The sequence below is a fragment of the Myxine glutinosa genome, chromosome 5 (assembly GCF_964187855.1).
Source record: "Myxine glutinosa chromosome 5, kmMyxGlut1.1, whole genome shotgun sequence".
Classification (NCBI taxonomy): domain Eukaryota; kingdom Metazoa; phylum Chordata; class Myxini; order Myxiniformes; family Myxinidae; genus Myxine; species Myxine glutinosa.
Window position 1 is genome coordinate 191,719,434 of NC_136265.1, and position 19,483 is coordinate 191,738,916.

The window sequence follows — 19,483 nt, forward strand, 5'->3', positions numbered from 1 at the left end:
AGCGGATGTGTTTGTGTGAGCGAGTTAGTGAGAAAGCGGATGTGTTTGTGTGAGTGAGTTTGTGAGAAAGCGAACGCGTTTGTGTGAGTGAGTTAGTGAGAAAGCGGATGTGTTTGTGTGAGTGAGTTAGTGAGAAAGCGGACGTGTTTGTGTGAGCGAGTTAATGAGAAAGCGGATGTGCTTGTGTGAGTGAATTAGTGAGAAAGCGGATGTGTTTGTGTGAGCGAGTTAGTGAGAAAGCGGATGTGTTTGTGTGAGCGAGTTAGTGAGAAAGCGGATGTGTTTGTGTGAGCGAGTTAGTGAGAAAGCGGATGTGTTTGTGTGAGTGAGATAGTGAGAAAGCGGATGTGTTTGTGTGAGTGAGATAGTGAGAGAGATAACATGTTTGTGTGAACGTGTGCACGCATCAGGTTAATGTGCAGATGATTGGTATCTTGCAATTAAGCATTTTTCATTGGTTCGCTCCTTCATGAAATGTATCCAAAAACATTCAAAATTGACTTTGGGCAAGCAGAACAGAAAGTTAACTTACAAAACTTACAAACACACATTTGTTATTCTGTGTGTATTTTCTGTATATATATATACCACCTTTAGAGGCCATTTTTCCCCGCAAAGCGGGGGTTGGCCTTTTTCGGGAACCGTGGTTGTTGTTGTTTTTCGGTCCCCTTTTTGAAGCAATGTTTTACGGCCGGATGCCCTTCCTGACGCCAACCCTTTTTGCCGCCTTTAACGACAAACAGGGAATTACCAGTGAACTGGTACTCAATTAGCCGACCTCGGAAGGATGACAGGCTGAGTCAACCCCCCTGGCGTTAATTCAGCGATCGACCGGGATTCGAACCCAGGATCCTAGGATCCTAAGCCGGCACCCTAGCCGCTAGCCCAACACCAGGGTTTTCTGTGAACATATCTATTCATTCAACTAATCAACATTGGAAACAATGGGCATTTGTAATTTTATCAGGTTAACAAGTGCATACGTCTTCCATCAAAACCACCTTATGAGGGCAGCCAATGAGAAATGAAGGAATCACGGAATAGCACACCTGCCGTCCTTCAGATTGAAATTGTTGAAGTAGACCAGAGCGAGCGAAGGATGCATAGAAGTCTCCATGACCAGGTAGATGCCAGCATTCAGCATCTGCCCCATTCAAAATGAGATCTGGTGTGCTCACAGGTAGTAAGGTCTCTTTGTTGATGCGAGGAAATCTGGATAAAACCAGTCTCGTTAGTTGAACAGAAAGCTATGGCCTAGATAACTAAGATGCAGAAAATTTCAAATCTGTGGTGTTTGATGTGCAAAAAGCAAGAAACTTGGGATGGAACAAAAACAAACCTATTTCGAGAAACACACCTGCTTTGCAAGAAGGTCTTGATGCGCACATTTCCATGGCCATACTTGGGAAGGGTCTTTTGTGTTTCTTCATTCGTCAAGTACGAATTCATCAGTACCAGCGGTATATCACAGCCATAAGTCACGTTTAAGTGCTAAATTGTGGGCAATTAATGAGGGGGAGGAAAAGAAAGCAAAGGGAGAAAGATGTCCAACTTGCACTTTCAAAAAAAAATGTTGAAAGATGTCAATAAAAAAAGAGCAAAATACAATGGAAACAAAACAAGGGCTTCCATGATATCAAGGGAATGCCGCCGATTGACTAGGCCTCTCACAAAGTGACGACAACGAAGTCGATGACGCGTCATTGCAAAGCCCCACGCTTTCCACCGAAAGCAAGGTTGAAAGATGGAAAAAAAACCTCCACCAGGAATGACCAAACATAAAATTTTGGGTTAATTTTTTTTTCTCCTGTTTTGACCCTGTGACCATAAATCACCACCCCCTGGGGCGTGAAAAGGGGGTCAAATCCCCAAAAAATTATTACATATTACATGCGTACCCCAATGTTGATTGCGTGTACAAGGTCATTTTAAAAATGTTTTAAAATGTGCCCGTAATTGCATTTTTTTTGTGGTATTTGATCTTTTGACACCGCCCCGGTGGTTTGGACCAAAATAACACTGCTCTCGCACCTTCTTGCCATGTGGTGATTACCACAACGAGCAAGTTTGGTAAATTTCTGCACACCGTTTAAGAAGACCAAGCGTGACAGACAGCTGATTAAAATATCCCCCCGTTTTTTTTTTTCTTTCAAAAAGCATCGGGATAATAATAGGGGAGCATTACACCACCTGTGGCAGGCCATCGAAGACAAATTCTAAGAGATGTTGGCCATTGGTGTGCTCAAAAAGATAATGGGACCATGTTGTACAGACCACCATTTGCAACTGCCTGATCTACATACCTCCTGGGCTGAGCCCCCCATCGGTGACTCCAGTCCGTTTTACAGGTTGAAGTCTTACCCACGTGGCTGGTGATTTTTTTTTTTTTTTTGTGTACAAGATCGAGGCTCGTGTAAGAGCTAACATTAATCACACAAAAAAACCCGACACATAAGACATATGATAAAGGCAGCGGGAGACAAGATGGGGAGAGAGAGGGAAGCACACAAGTACAACAGTAGAGAACAGGGACAACGGGAGATCCGTGGGAGGGAGAGGGCTTGGGGGGAGGAGGCAAGGGAAGGTTGAGGTAAAAAAAAAAAAACACATGAACACTGCTAAGACTTCCAGGCAAGAAGTCGGTATTTTAAAAAAAAGTGGATCGGGGGTGAATTAACGGGGGTAGAAAAAAATCAAGGTTTTGGATGGGGGAAGATAAGAGATGGTGGTGAACAGCTGTTTTAAAGACCTGGAGGGAGGAGTGGGATTGATGACAATGAACAAAATAGATGGAATTTGCCAAAATAGATGGAATAAAATAGATGATGATTGATGATGAAATGATGATGATGAAATGATGTAGAATAGATGATTGATGACAAAATAGATGGAATTTGCCAATGACAATGATCGAAGAAACCGAGAGGAGGCCGAAGGAGCAATCTCAAAACATCTATTTTGCTGGCACAGACAGTTTACAAGACAAACAGAGCAATTCCATGAAAGTTGAGGGACAACATAAATAAATAAAAATCTGTTTTGAAACAAACATTTAGTAATCAAAAATCAAACAACAAGACATCATGCAGAGTACGATACTTGCAAAATCCACCCCCCCCCCCCCCCCCCCACACACACACACAAAAAAACAATGGTTGCCATGGATACATCAAATTGTCCATTTCATCAAGATTATAATTGACGATCTTAATCAAAGCTCGGGTCAGATTAAAATTGATGCTTTTTCAGATGAAAATTGATATTAGAAGTTTGACCTTGAGTTGACCTTATGACCAAAAACATAGTTGACTTCCCAATTCAGTGACCTAATACGCAAGTGCTGTTCAATTTTCAAATGAATTGGATGAAAAATGGCGATTTTAGAAATTTCGACCTCCAGATGACCGTTGACCTCAAAATCATTAGGCTTCTCAATTGTGACGACCTCTACAACTTAGTGAACTTTCGTGACGATCGGTTTAGAATTGTGACCATTAGGCGAGTGACAAACAGACGGAATAACAAACTCAACTGACCAATATACGAGAAAAATCTCCGATTTTGCAGGTAATGAATCTCCCACAGGCGAGTTCCTAATGAATCTCGTGTTGGTGAATGCTGATGGATTTCATTATCTCATTGGACACGACGATGTGATTATCTTCATCAGTAATTAGAGTATATTTAGTTATATCATATCTAAGGCCCGTGGAGGATCTGCAGTACAAAATAAGAAAGAGCAATCGGAGATTGCAGACTCTCGCCAGGATTTGTTTCGTGTGGCAAATAAATGGAAGGATGGACTACATGAAAGGTCGTCGATTGCAAATGAAAGGTAAAAAATGGTCTCGTTGTAAATGTGTAAATGTCAAAGGTCTAAAAAGTTGGAAAGGACAAATGGTGTGAATGTCTGAAGGTCGAAACAGGTCGAAAGGTCTGTAAAGGTGTAAATGGGTCTAAAGGGTTTAAATGGTCGAAAGTGTTGAAAGCGTCTTAAAAGGTTGGAGGTGTAAAGGCTGTAATCTAAGGCCGAAAGGGTTGGAATTGTCTGGAGGGGTCCAAAAGGTCTTAAAACACCTAAAAATAGTCTAAAGGTCAAAGGGGTCTACATGGTATTAAAAGGTCTGAAAGGTGTGAAGGTCTAAAAGGCAGAAAGGAGATCGAGTGTCTTCAGGGTTCTAAGGCGTCTGAGAGCATATAAGGGGTCTTGACGGATCTTGAAGGCCTAAAGGCTCTTAGGGGTCTAAGGGTTCTCAAGGTTGTTAGGGTTCTAAAAGCTGGTAGGGGTCTAAAGAGTAATGGGAGTTTTGGGGGTCTTACAGTTGTAAAAGTTCTGAAGGGTCCTGGGGATCTTAAGGGACTTATCGGGTCTAATATAAAGGTACTAAAGGGTCTAATGCAATTTTATTTATTTATTTAATAATTAATACATATACTCACGTTCTGTGCACTCAAACAGACGCAAATGCAATATCCTCTCCTCTGTAGAGGAGTACCTCCGTACCTCGCGTACCTCCGCCAGACTGAACAGTTTACGTTTTGTAACCCACCAATAGGCTGGATCGGGATCCGGACCTGAACCAAAATCGAATCACCTTGTTGTTGTCACCTGACCAATTCATCCACGTAGTTTTGTCATAACTCCACAACTTTTTGAGATATCATGCCATGACGTTTTTGGCCCTATCTCTCAATGGTGAAGAATCACTTTAAAATTCTGGGATGCGGATCCGGATCTTCACCAAAATCGAATGATTTCGTCCTTCTCCACCAAATTTCGTCCGAATTTGTCCATAACTTTTTGAGATATCCTGTTCACAGACAGACAGACAAACGGGTAAAAAAAAAACATTACCTCCGCCCACCTTTGGTGGTGGAGATAGTAATCGCACGCATATACACGCCAAATAATACACGAGACAACGCCCGACCCAATTTCAGACAAGGAAACCAACGACGTTGGAGGAAGTGACGTCACTTTTGATATTCTGAGCAATAATTTGATATTCCGAGCTTTATAGTTTGTGGAAAATTCTCACACGGACATTGCCATTTTGTACGACAGAAGTGAAGAAGTCATTTCAAATGGTATATTTGTTGTGAAACAAAAATCGGGCCCTGAAGGGAGGTATTGAAAAGGACAGTGGATCTTACCTCAATCTGCTCGACAACGAGGTCAAGGAATGTGTGTTCATCACGAACAGAAAGGAGACAATGTGGGGCCTGGAAGCCCATGTGTGAACCCAGAGCTCCATTCAGTTTCACCACCACGAGCTTCTGCAGCAACGCTGCCACATTGGTGGGCAATGGACGTTCACGCAGTGTACCATACGATTCCAGCTGTGGAGGATTGGCCAAGTGCTTAGATGGGATGGTCTTTAACACCATTTGGCATGTCTAAGTAAGGAGATTTACAAGCATCGGCACCAACATGAACACCAACACGATGGTTTTAGAAGCACCACCAACACGAGCATTGTTGGTTCGTGTTGTTGACTATCAAAGCACATACATGTTGTTCATCAGTCTCCCTTGAAATAGTAAACAAAGCAAAAACAAAGGATGATGGGAAAAGGAAAATTATATAATGAAATTGCAAACAGGACACGTGTGGAGTGGACCCTGCATGGGGGTAGGGTGAACCTGTGTGGGGGGGGTAGGGTGACACTGCATTGGGGGGGGGGGGGGGCGGAGTGGTAGGGTGAACCTGCGTGGAGGGTAGGGTGACACATTGGGGGAGATGGGGGGGGGGGGGGAGGGGGAGTGGTAGGGTGAACCTGCGTGGGGGGTAGGGTGACCCTGATGGAGTTACGGTGAACCTGCATGGGGGGTAGGGTGACTGCATGGGGGGGAAGGCAGGGTGTAGGGTGAACCTGTGTGGAGGGTAGGGTGACCTGCGTGGGGGGTAGGGTGACCTGCGTGGGGGGTAGGGTGACCTGCGTGGGGGGCAAGGTGACCCTGCATGGGGGGTAAGGTGACCCTGCATGGGGGGTAAGGTGACCCTGCATGGGGGGTAAGGTGACCCTACATGGGGGGGTATGTACACCCTGCATGGGGGGAAGGTTGAACCTGCGTGGGGGTAGGGTGACCTGCGTGGGGGGTAGGGTGACCCTGCGTGGGGGGTAGGGTGACCCTGTGTGGGGGGTAGGGTGACCTTGCGTGGGGGGTAGGGTGACCCTGTGTGGGGGGTAGGGTGACCCTGCGTGGGGGGTAGGGTGACCTGCGTGGGGGTAGGGTGACCCTGCGTGGGGGGTAGGGTGACCCTGCGTGGGGGGTAGGGTGACCCTGCGTGGGGGGTAGGGTGACCTGCGTGGGGGGTAGGGTGACCTGCGTGGGGGGTAGGGTGACCTGCGTGGGGGGTAGGGTGACCTGCGTGGGGGTAGGGTGACCTGCGTGGGGGGTAGGGTGACCTGCGTGGGGGGTAGGGTGACCTGCGTGGGGGTAGGGTGACCCTGCGTGGGGGGTAGGGTGACCCTGCGTGGGGGGTAGGGTGACCTGCGTGGGGGTAGGGTGACCCTGCGTGGGGGGTAGGGTGACCTGCGTGGGGGTAGGGTGACCTGCGTGGGGGGTAGGGTGACCTGCGTGGGGGGTAGGGTGACCCTGCGTGGGGGGTAGGGTGACCTGCGTGGGGGGTAGGGTGACCCTGCATGGGGGGTAGGGTGACCCTGCGTGGGGGGTAGGGTGACCTGCGTGGGGGGTAGGGTGACCTGCGTGGGGGTAGGGTGACCCTGCGTGGGGGTAGGGTGACCCTGCGTGGGGGTAGGGTGACCCTGCGTGGGGGGTAGGGTGACCTGCGTGGGGGGTAGGGTGACCCTGCGTGGAGGGTAGGGTGACCCTGCGTGGGGGGTAGGGTGACCCTGTGTGGGGGGTAGGGTGACCCTGCGTGGGGGGTAGGGTGACCTGCATGGGGGTAGGGTGACCCTGCGTGGAGTTACGGTGCACCTGCGTGGGGGTGGGACCAGTGAGGACCCCAAGCGCAGGGAAGATCTTGCATGCGGCGAGTTTATATTTTAACTCATCACAAATCGTCACCTTTCTCATAAAATTGTGACTGTCCAATCAGTCACTGTGGTTGCATATTATTGTGGTTGGTGTTCCATCTCGGTTCCACTAAATGGCTGAGCAAATGCAATCGTTTAAAGAGCATACCAGGTTCAATTTTGGGACTGGCAGGATGGCCTGGAAGTACACACACTAACCTCTCTGTTGTCTAGTCTGGGTTTGAATCCCGACCCGGCTATAAACGGTCATCCTGGTGATTCATCGATGTGTGTGCCGTACCTCGGATTAACGTTATACTGGGTGTACTGACTGGTTGGCAACATTGTGGATGTTAAAGATCCCTCGTTGTCCTTTGGGAAGAGTAGGCAAGTCATTGCCGGCAAGCTGGACAAATTACAAATTTCTGCTCTAACCTACAGGGAGAACTGCGCCAGTGGCACAACTGCGCCCCCAGCAAATGATGCAACCAGCAGAGCAACCTGTACAGGAAAGAAGGAGGTTGAAGATTCAAATGAAAGCGGAACATCACTTTAATTTAGGGCCCTAAAATAACATGAAAGTATGTTTTTATTTGTGTCATGGAACACCAGTTCTGAAGACAGCAAAACGTGAATATTGAAGAATGGGAAATGTAGTTCAAGATGCGTCCAGTCACAATACAAATGTTTTCAGCTGCACAAGAGCGAGTGCGATTCATCCCATATAAGATCACCAATTAGCATGTGTCTTATCCCACCCGAACGAATGGTAACAATGGGTGACCCATTGGTGGGATTGGTTCCAGCAAGGGGGTAAAGGAAGAATGGGATTGACGGGTGGGGGGGGGGGGGGGGGGCAGAACAATGTCAATAATAAAATCTTCCGCCATTTATCAAAAAAAAGTATAGCTTCAATGAGCTACCTCACAGATACATTCGCAAATGAATCAAAAGCTATAACAGTAATCAAGAGAGTGTTTAAAAGTTCAATCATTTTGCGATCATTACGAGCAGCTTGATGAAAACGGAGGCTTCACATGAAGAAGAATGGCGATTAACAAACCTACAAACATACCTGGTTATTGCTGGGATTGAAACCTTTAAACTTTTACCAACAACTTCAATACCAATCGAGTTCATGTTTTAACGTTAATTGCTGTTCCATGAGCCGAAACTTTGCCCACAAATTAAATCTATATATATATATAACACAGTTTGTGTGTGTGTGTGCGTGTGTAATGTTACCGATAGACTCCGAAACGGAGAGGCTCACGTGCTTGATATTTGGCATAGACATGGCCATTGAGCCTGGGACGAACATGGCCGACCGAAAAATTTATTTCATAATATTTTTTAACCATATTTTTACCTCAGCGCATTTCAGCGAGGAATATCATGCACGGAATCTGACCGGTCGCAAAGCAGCGCGCTGATTCGCTCAGAGCGATCACGTGATGTTCCCTGCCGCCATTAACGCCGTGACGCGTTCACACGTATTTCAGAGCGAAAAGCAATTGCCTTTTTTCACATTTAAACGACGAACATTGCCATTCACACCACATAGGTTTTTTTCCCTTTCATCTTTAGATTCATATTTTTTGCCATAACATAGCGCATTATGGCTCTCTCGAGCTCGAGTTAGCCAATCACCTGGGAACATGAGGCCACGTTGGCCACGCCCACGACAGGACGCAGAGTTGCAATCGATCGCTCAGAGCGATCACGTGATGTTCCTTGCCGCGCGACTATATATATATATTACTCAGCTCCCTCACAATCGACCACCACCACCTCCTCCTGCAATACTAAATATCACTCAGATCCCTCACAATCGACCACCACCCCCTCCTACAATACTAAATATCACCCAGATCCCTTGGAATCGACCACCACCCCCTCCTACAATACTATATATCACTCAGATCCCTTGGAATCGACCACCACCTCCTCCTACAATACTATATATCACTCAGATCCCTTGGAGTCGACCACCACACCCTCCTACAATACTATATATCACTCAGATCCCTTGGAATCGACCACCACCTCCTCCTACAATACTATATATCACTCAGATCCCTTGGAATCGACCACCACCTCCTCCTACAACACTAAACATCACTCAGATCCCTCACAATCGACCACCACCCCCTCCTGCAATATATATATATATAACACAGTTTGTGTGTGTGTGTGTGTGTGTGTGTGTGTTATGTTACCGATATACTCCGAAACGGAGAGGCTCACGTGCTTGATATTTGGCATAGACATGGCCATTGAGCCTGGGACGAACATGGCCGAGACCATATTTGACGAGATCCATATTTTTTATTCATATTTACCTCAGCGCATTTCAGCGAAGTACCCGCTAATCTCAGCCAGTGCCAGAACAGCTCGCTGATTCGCTCAGAGCGATCACGTGATGTTCCATCCCGTCACACGTCACACGTTTGCACGTAATTCAGGGCGAAAAGCAATTGCGTTTTTTCACCTTTATGCGATCGTGTTTTGTGTCGATTTTGTGCGATATGAACAATGTCAATAATAAAATCTTCCGCCATTTATCAAAAAAAAGTATAGCTTCAATGAGCTACCTCACAAAAACATTCGCAAATGAATCAAAAGCTATAACAGTAATCAAGAGAGTGTTTAAAAGTTCAATCATTTTGCGATCATTACGAGCAGCTTGATGAAAACGGAGGCTTCACATGAAGAAGAATGGCGATTAACAAACCTACAAACATACCTGGTTATTGCTGGGATTGAAACCTTTAAACTTTTACCAACAACTTCAATACCAATCGAGTTCATGTTTTAACGTTAATTGCTGTTCCATGAGCCGAAACTTTGCCCACAAATTAAATCTATATATATATATAACACAGTTTGTGTGTGTGTGTGTGCGTGTGTAATGTTACCGATAGACTCCGAAACGGAGAGGCTCACGTGCTTGATATTTGGCATAGACATGGCCATTGAGCCTGGGACGAACATGGCCGACCGAAAAAATTTATTTCATAATATTTTTTAACCATATTTTTACCTCAGCGCATTTCAGCGAGGAATATCATGCACGGAATCTGACCGGTCGCAGAGCAGCGCGCTGATTCGCTCAGAGCGATCACGTGATGTTCCCTGCCGCCATTAACGCCGTGACGCGTTCACAACGTATTTCAGAGCGAAAAGCAATTGCCTTTTTTCACATTTAAACGACGAACATTGCCATTCACACCACATAGGTTTTTTTCCCTTTCATCTTTAGATTCATATTTTTTGCCATAACATAGCGCATTATGGCTCTCTCGAGCTCGAGTTAGCCAATCACCTGGGAACATGAGGCCACGTTGGCCACGCCCACGACAGGACGCAGAGTTGCAATCGATCGCTCAGAGCGATCACGTGATGTTCCTTGCCGCGCGACTATATATATATATTACTCAGCTCCCTCACAATCGACCACCACCACCTCCTCCTGCAATACTAAATATCACTCAGATCCCTCACAATCGACCACCACCCCCTCCTACAATACTCAATATCACCCAGATCCCTTGGAATCGACTACCACCCCCTCCTACAATACTAAATATCACCCAGATCCCTTGGAATCGACCACCACCCCCTCCTACAATACTATATATCACCCAGATCCCTTGGAATCGACCACCACCCCCTCCTGCAATACTATATATCACCCAGATCCCTTGGAATCGACCACCACCCCCTCCTACAATACTAAATATCACCCAGATCCCTTGGAATCGACCACCACCTCCTCCTACAATACTATATATCACTCAGATCCCTTGGAATCGACCACCACCTCCTCCTGCAATACTAAATATCACCCAGATCCCTTGGAATCGACCACCACCTCCTCCTACAATACTATATATCACTCAGATCCCTCGGAATCGACCACCACCTCCTCCTACAATACTATATATCACTCAGATCCCTTGGAATCGACCACCACCTCCTCCTACAATGCTATATATCACTTAGATCCCTCGGAATCGACCACCACCTCCTCCTACAATACTATATATCACTCAGATCCCTTGGAATCGACCACCACCTCCTCCTACAATACTATATATCACTCAGATCCCTTGGAATCGACCACCACCTCCTCCTACAATACTATATATCACTCAGATCCCTTGGAATCGACCACCACCTCCTCCTACAATACTATATATCACTCAGATCCCTTGGAGTCGACCACCACACCCTCCTACAATACTATATATCACTCAGATCCCTTGGAATCGACCACCACCTCCTCCTACAATACTATATATCACTCAGATCCCTTGGAATCGACCACCACCTCCTCCTACAACACTAAACATCACTCAGATCCCTCACAATCGACCACCACCCCCTCCTGCAATATATATATATATAACACAGTTTGTGTGTGTGTGTGTGTGTGTGTGTGTGTGTGTGTGTGTGTGTGTGTGTTATGTTACCGATAGACTCCGAAACGGAGAGGCTCACGTGCTTGATATTTGGCATAGACATGGCCATTGAGCCTGGGACGAACATGGCCGAGACCATATTTGACGAGATCCATATTTTTTATTCATATTTACCTCAGCGCATTTCAGCGAAGTACCCGCTAATCTCAGCCAGTGCCAGAACAGCTCGCTGATTCGCTCAGAGCGATCACGTGATGTTCCATCCCGTCACACGTCACACGTTTGCACGTAATTCAGGGCGAAAAGCAATTGCGTTTTTTCACCTTTATGCGATCGTGTTTTGTGTCGATTTTGTGCGATATGAATTAAATTTTAATTCATATTTCGTGTTTACGAATTCGAATACGAAGGATTTCCCCTTTCCCCGTTCGATTTCGAATACGAGCTTGAGTCGAGAGGGCGAATGTACGGGCTGGGAAAGTACAGGTCTCCCTTCCCCCGCCCGGCAACGCCGGTGCTGGAGGGCGTGGGTCACAGGATCGGTGAGTCTCCAAAATCCGCTTCGTGCTCTTGCGAAGATGCAGGACGATGTCGCGATTGTTGTGCTGCTCTCCGACCATGAGAACTGCAACGTCATTGTTGACTGGCCCTCCCCTTCCCCCTCCCCCCTCGCCCCACCCCCCTTTCCCCCTCGCCCTCCCCCTCCCATCCCTCACCCTCCCCCCCTCGCCCTCCCCCCTCCCATCCCTCACCCTCCCCCTCTCCCCCCTCCCATCCCTCCCACCCCCCTCCCCATCCCCCCTCTTCTCCCCCTCCCCCTCTTCTCCACCTCTCCCCCTCCCCCTCTTCTCCCCTCCCCCCCGTTCCCATCCCCCCTCCCCTCCCCCGCCCGGCAATGCCGGGTACTTCTGCTAGTAATCTATATAATAATACCTTCTTCGTTTTCTGTTGTGTGTAACATTCTCTTCCACCCATTGGTTGGGCAGTTCGACTGACTCCACCTACAATTTCTATACCACAGCCGCCATGTTGGTGCTTACTGATATGCGAAGCCAAAGACATCCTCGGAGCTGTCATATTCACAATCGCCATGCCCTCCCTTACAAGTTTTCCCTTCAGTGTAAAATGACCAAAGTGACAGTTAAAAGGATTTTGAGTTGAAAGGCGTCACAAGTCTTGTGAAGATAGGCCTCAGTGATCCAGGAAACAATCTGTTGTCTCCAGACCACTGAAATAACTATGTGGCATTCTCTCAAGTAGGGCTTTTACCGTGCAAGTTACGCAGGTCCTTCACTATTATTTCCGAATATTTACTCTTAAACCACTAGACCAGCGACCATAAAATAAAGGATCATTATAAAGGTATTTGTGTTTTCATTTCATTTGTTATTTTGCAGGCACATCAGTAAAAACATACAGAACAAGAAAGAGCAATCAGAGATTGCAAACCCTCACCAGGATGTATTTTCAGTGTTTCTAAGGCTTTTGTGTTAAAACAATATGGCGCCCGACCCATGTGACCGATGACGTCATTATTATTTTTTTCTAAGCAAATTTATTCCTAGATTATGCTGAAGAATCCCTGCGTATCCCTGCGTGTCGTAAGAGGCGACTCAAAGGGTTGGCGTCAGGAAGGGCATCCGGCCATAAAAACATTGCCTCAAAAATAGAACCATGCCAATTTGGAGAAGATTGTCATGGGGACCGCAAGGCTAACCCCCGCTCTTGCAGGGAAAATGGCCTTAAAATGACTGTTGTTGTGTGTTGTTGTATTATGCTGAAGAAATTTCATCTTGATTGGATGAAGTTTTGTACTTGTCGAATTATGACGTCATAATGGAAGCACCTATGACATCATCATTAACCTATTTTATTCCCCATGGAGAGTTCTTTACCATGAGCCATGTCTCAATTTTTTCTATTCAGCACTTTCAGAGATATAGAGGTGCAAAGTTTTTCTGTTTTTCCAAGATGGCGACCGAACCACGTGACCGATGACGTCATTATTATCTTTTTCCTCCACCAGTTTATGCCAACATGGCGCTCAAGAAATTTCATCTTGATAGGATGAAGTTTTGTACTTGTCGAATTATGACGTCATAATGGAAGCACCTATGACATCATCATTAACCTATTTTATTCCCCATGGAGAGTTATTTACAATGAGCCATGTCTCAATTTTTTCTATTCAGCACTTTCAGATATATAGAGGTGGAAATTTTTTCGGTTTTTCCAAGATGGCGGCCGAACCACATGACCTATGACGCCAAAATTATCATTGAAAAATTATACAGGTGGAGTTGCACCTGTGGTGAAAATTTCCTGTCAATCAGACCAACGGTTGCAGAGAAAATCATATTTATTCTGTGTGGACAAACAGACAAACAGACAAACAAACAAACACAGACAAACAAACAAAGACAAGCAAACGGACTCAAATGCAATACCGTCTCCTCAGGCGCGGGTAAATATAGCAAATGAGGACATATAAATTGCACCCCTGTACGATTGCTAAAAAGTAAACAAAATCACGATCGAATAGCTCTAATAGTGCGAAAAAGAGGTAAAGAGGACTTCCGTTAAGCTCACGAGATTGTGAAAGAAAATATCCGTCGTTATTTACTTTTAACGATGTGTGCCTTCAGAAAGTGAATATAGGAAAGACGAAGGTGATGGCAAGTGGTAAAGCATGTGGTGAGGTGGAAAGAACTGGGAAGTGGCCCTGTGCTGTGTGCAGGAAGGGTGTCGGAGTGAACTCCATTCAATGTACAATGTGCGCTGAGTGGGTTCATCAAAAATGTAGTGGTCTGAGAGGGTCATTAACCAGTGTGGCAGCTACATTCAAATGTAAGGTGTGCACAAAGGGAGCTGCAGAAGGAGGAAATGTTGAGTTGGATCTGGGAGACGGCGTGAAGCTGGAAGGTGTGAAAACATTTTGCTACCTAGGAGACATGCTGAATGGAGAAGGTGGATCAGACTCGGCAACGGTTGCAAGAGTGAGATGTGCATGGAAGAAGTTTCGGGAACTGAGTGGCGTGCTGATGAGGAGGGGAGTGTCGTTGAAGCTGAAGGGAAAGGTGTATGCTGCATGTGTGAGAAGTGTTATGATTTATGGGAGCGAGACATGGGTAATGAATGTAGAGCAGCAACGAAGGCTGGAAAGGGTGGAAATGCGAATGCTTCGGTGGATGCGTGGAGAATCGTTGAGAGAGAGGAAGACGAATGATGAATTGCGAAAGATGATGGGAATAGAGCCTGTGATGGATGCTGTGAAGAGAAACAGTTTGAGATGGTTTGGTCATGTGTTGAGGAAGGATGAAAGTGACTGGTTGAGAAGAGTGATGGAAATGAATGTAGAAGGAAGTAGAGGACGGGGAAGACCGAGAAAGACGTGGCTAAAGATGGTGGAAGCAGAAATGCGGGCAAGGGGGTTAACAAGGAGAGATGCAGAAAATAGGGCAAAATGGAGAAGATCGTCATGGGGACCGCAAGGCTAACCCCCGCTCTAGCAGGGAAAATGGCCTTAAAATGCATGTTGTTGTTGTTGTTGTTGTTGCTGTGTGCCTTCAGAAAGTATTCACACCCCTTGACATGTGAAAAGGTCGAGGGGTGTGAATACTTTCTGAAGGGACTGGATATGCATACACAACAACAACATGCATTTTAAGGCCATTTCCCTGCTAGAGCGGGGGTCAGCCTTGCGGTCCCCATGACGATCTTCTCCATTTTGCCCTATTTTCTGCATCTCCCCTTGTTAACCCACTTGCCCGCATTTCTTCTTCCACCATCTTTAGCCAAGTCTTTCTCGGTCTTCCCCGTCCTCTACTTCCTTCTACATTCATTTCTATCACTCTTCTCAACCAGTCACTTTCATCCTTCCTCAACACAAGACCAAACCATCTCAACCTGTTTCTCTTCACAGCATCAATCACAGGCTCTATTCCTCCTGGATATGCATCAGGAAGATAATTGGCTTTGGGTCGTTTATTGGCACAATTAGCCTGTTCATGGTCCCTGGACAGTTACAAATCCATAGCGTTTCAGCATATTTTGTGGGATTGAGTTGGACAGGCGACTGTGATGGGTAATGGCATGTAGGAGCTCGTTTCGATCGTGGTTTCTGTGAAGTCAATGATCGCATGATAGGAGAGAGGAAAGCGTTAAATATTCTGCTGTTTTGATGTGGGAATGTCCATTTGCTTTCATGAGCGAGAAGAGGGTGAGCAGGGCAGGACAAGAGTTGGGGTTTGGAGGGGAGCAAAGATGGGACAGGTTGGGGCTGGGAAGAGTTGGGAGGGGGATTGATGACTTGGGTTTGTGAGGGTGGGGGGGCAGTTGAGGACTTGGAAGTGACATTTTACATTGCGCAGATGTTCCACACATCCCTGCCCCTGCTCGTAATAATAATAATAATAATAATAATAATAATAACAATAAAAAGAAGAACTCACGGCTCCGTTGGGTAGTTTCTCTATTTCCCCCCAATCGACATGAGGCCTGTGTTCCAGAAACCTTGCAAACTCTGCTTGGAAGTCTTTCAAATCGGTCTCCATTTTCTGCGAGTGAGAAAGAGCAACACGTTAAATAAATAAACCTGTGACAAATGATGAACTCACGAACCCTTCAAATTACTACCAGTTTCCATTGTGAGAACAATCCATCAAAAAATAAGAAATTCCACACAATGATTAAAGTGCAAGCGTGATCCTTTATCCTTTGAGACTCCATTACAGTTTGCACAAATTAAATACAAATACAAATGAAAATGGCAAAATTACAAATTCAGAGGTCAGAGATTTTAATGAAACCTCATCATCATCATAATCATCCAATAATAGTTCAAAGAAAGACAGTTTGTTCAAAAATAGTGACAAAGTTTCATGAGGCCTCTTGTCACAAAGTCATTATTGATGGTGTAGGTTGCCAAAGGACATGATGGAACGGAAGTCCAACCAATTTGACCTGACATACCTTCAGGAGAAATGCTTCAAATCCCGTTTTTGGAATTAGGAATGGAATAAATATCTCGGTGGTCCTCTCAGGACATATGTAATGAACGTTAACTACACCCACATGGCATCTTTTCATCATCATTATCAACAACTCTTCTGTTTATCAGAAACACATGGTTTACTGTGTCCATGCAGGGATGTTATCTTGTGTGCATTTTGATGGGGAGTTTTGGAGCACCATCACATCTCAAAATATTACATAGTGGTACATTTATTTCACTTAGGTTATGGACGATAGAAATCTGCAGGGATAAAAAGAGCCAACTACAACAACCAGGGGTAAAATAATTGTCGTTTTCCAAAACAAAATAAAAAATCTTGCTTCTGTGTTATTTGGAGAAGGAAAGGGAGATCCTGCCATCTCCAGCATCAGTGATTAGCCAATCAGATTTCTCCATACTTTCGTCTTTCAAAATACACATTAAGAAACACAGGAGAGGTGGTAGGAGTTGTAAGGTAGAGGACAGACGAGCCACATGCGGAGGGACAGGAGAGGTGCACGGAGGGACAGGAGAAGCACACGGAGGAACAGGTATAGGAGTTGTAAGGTAGAGGACAGAGGAGCCACACGCGGAGGGACAGGAGAAGTACGAGGAGGGACAGGAGAGGTGTGTGGAGGAACAGGAGAGGTGCGCAGAGGGACGGGAGAGCCGAACACGGAGGGACGGGAGAGGCGTGCAGAGGAACAGGAAAGGTGCGTGGAGGAACAGGAGAGGTGCGCGGAGGGACGGGAGAGGCGTGCGTAGGAACAGGAAAGGTGTGTGGAGGAACAGGAAAGGTGCGCGGAGGGACGGGAGAGGTGTGTGGAGGAACAGGAGAGGTGCGCGGATGGACGGGGGAGGCGTGCGGAGGACCAGGAGAGGTGCGTGGAGGAACAGGAAAGGTGCGTGGAGGAACAGCAGAGGTGCGCGGAGGAACGGGAGAGGTGCGCGGAGGAACGGGAGAGGTGCGCGGAGGAACGGGAGAGGTGCGCGGAGGAACGGGAGAGGTGCGCGGAGGAACGGGAGAGGTGCGCGGAGGAACGGGAGAGGTGCGCGGAGGAACGGGAGAGGTGCGCGGAGGAACGGGAGAGGTGCGCGGAGGAACGGGAGAGGTGCGCGGAGGAACGGGAGAGGTGCGCGGAAGAACGGGAGAGACGCGCGCGGAGGAACGGGAGAGCTGCGCGCGGAAGAACGGGAGAGCCGCGGGCAGGGACGGGAGAGCCGTGGGCAGGGACGGGATAGCCGCGGGCAGGGACGGGATAGCCGCGGGCAGGGACGGGAGAGCCGCGGGCAGGGACGGGAGAGCCGTGGGCAGGGACGGGAGAGCCGCGGGCAGGGACGGGAGAGCTGCGGGCAGGGACGGGAGAGCCGCGGGCAGGGACGGGATAGCCGCGGGCAGGGACGGGAGAGCCGTGGGCAGGGACGGGAGAGCCGCGGGCAGGGACGGGAGAGCCGCGGGCAGGGACGGGAGAGCCGCGGGCAGGGACGGGAGAGTCGCGGGCAGGGACGGGAGAGCCGCGGGCAGGGACGGGAGAGCCGCGGGCAGGGACGGGAGAGCCGCGGGCAGGGACGTGAGAGCCGCGGGCAGGGACGGGATTACATTAAGGAAGAGAGAAGAGAATAGGATGGGGGAGGGGAGGGGAAGGACACAGAAGGGGAGATAGGGACGTAGCAATATGATTTACTGCAGAATGTACGTCATAGTGTGATGATCGGAGTGATGCGCATCTACTGCTGGATTATCCGATGCTTTCATCTATGTAGTGACCTCAAACAACTCCATGCGGAAACAATAGGGTGGCTCATATTAATTTCATTGTGAATTAATGGGTTGTGTGACATTCTTCAAGTTCTGAAAATGTGGTTCCAACTTCTTATTCAGTTCCAAGGTGGAAATTCCTGTTTCGAAATAAAATCATTAAAAGTCTTCTTGACAAGTTTTTTGGTTCTGAAGGTGATGTCTTTGTGATCTTCACGTAAACACCAGTGACGGCAAGTTTCCAAAAAGCTTCTTCTTATTTGCAAAGGTCTGTGCGCCAAATGGCAATACCAACACCTGTATCCGATGGATTGATAATTATAAGTGTCTTTGCAGGTACAGAGAGTTTGGAAGTAGAATTCATTCCTCTTAAGTGAGAATGAAAAAAGCGAATGCTGTGATTAAAGTTGAGTTTTCGAACGTCCGAGTGAGATCGTTTGATCAAAAGATCTACAAAGGTGAAATGACCTTCTAGATAAGTTGTACAAGTGGAACAATGGAACAATGGAACAATGGAGCAAGAGAGAGAGACAGAGACAGAGACAGAGAGAGAGAGAGAGAGAGAGAGAGAGAGAGACAGAGAGAGATACAGAGAGACAGAGAGACAGAGAGAGAGAGAAAAGGGTCATTCAATAATAATAATAAATAATAATACTGTCATCAATAAGTCAACATAAAGTACAGGTCTGAATCCGAAGGTCTGCTACGATTACCTCCTGCTTGGCAGCAGCTGTTGCAATCACAAGCTCGTTCAGTTCTTTCTCCATTGCAACTTCAATGTCATGCTGGACTTCCAAGCACATCTCCGCCGGCCTTTCCATCTGCCCCATGACAACGTTGGCCTCCATTGCTATTTTAATGCACCTGCGAGGGTCAGACAGATATTTAACATGAGGATAAATGTCCATTTATTTATAAAGTAGGCAAAAGAAGGGGAAGCAAGGAAAGACAAATTGAGAAACCCCATTTGAAGAGACAAACATGAAGGAAGTACGACAGGGGAGAAAGGGAAGTTAATGGTTAGGGAGGCTGTGGAGGAAGTGAATGGGGTTTGGAGAAGAGAAGAGCAAGAGAAGGTGAGGGAAGAGCTTATATTGAACATACATGGATAGGTAAAAGGGCATGGTGATAAATTCTCACTTTTTAGCCGCGTCGCAGACGCTGCTCATAGAGTGCCCTCTGCTGTTGTTCTTGTTGTTCTTCTTCTTCTTCTTGTTGTTCTTGTTGTTCTTGCAGAGAAGACAAAACCTCAAAGCTCCACCCATTCTGGGAACCATAGCTCCACCCATTGTGGGAGAGGCTTCATATAAACAAATATCCACCATTT

The 19,483-nt window shown here is 46.9% G+C and overlaps 1 protein-coding gene across 7 annotated transcripts in view; it reads right to left on the bottom strand.

Annotated features, from left to right (window-relative positions):
- Positions 1-19,483, bottom strand: part of LOC137426563 (UTP--glucose-1-phosphate uridylyltransferase) — a 55,237-nt gene that overhangs the window by 20,689 nt on the left and 15,065 nt on the right. For 3 of the 7 annotated variants that reach the window (XR_013623651.1, XM_078779284.1, XM_078779282.1), the window contains exons 2-7: positions 19,297-19,385; positions 18,870-19,020; positions 15,856-15,960; positions 5,155-5,340; positions 1,358-1,491; positions 1,050-1,212 (exon numbers count right to left, since the gene is read on the bottom strand). Coding sequence is in view for 6 of the 7 variants with exons in the window: in XM_078779282.1 (XP_078635408.1) it covers positions 1,050-1,212; positions 1,358-1,491; positions 5,155-5,340; positions 15,856-15,960; positions 18,870-19,020; positions 19,297-19,385 (828 nt within the window). In the remaining variant the exon portion in view is untranslated. Of the gene's footprint in view, positions 1-1,049; positions 1,213-1,357; positions 1,492-5,154; positions 5,398-15,855; positions 15,961-18,869; positions 19,021-19,296; positions 19,386-19,483 lie in introns of all 7 variants that reach the window. The other 4 variants (XM_078779283.1, XM_078779286.1, XM_078779281.1 and 1 more) reach the window with 2 other exon arrangements.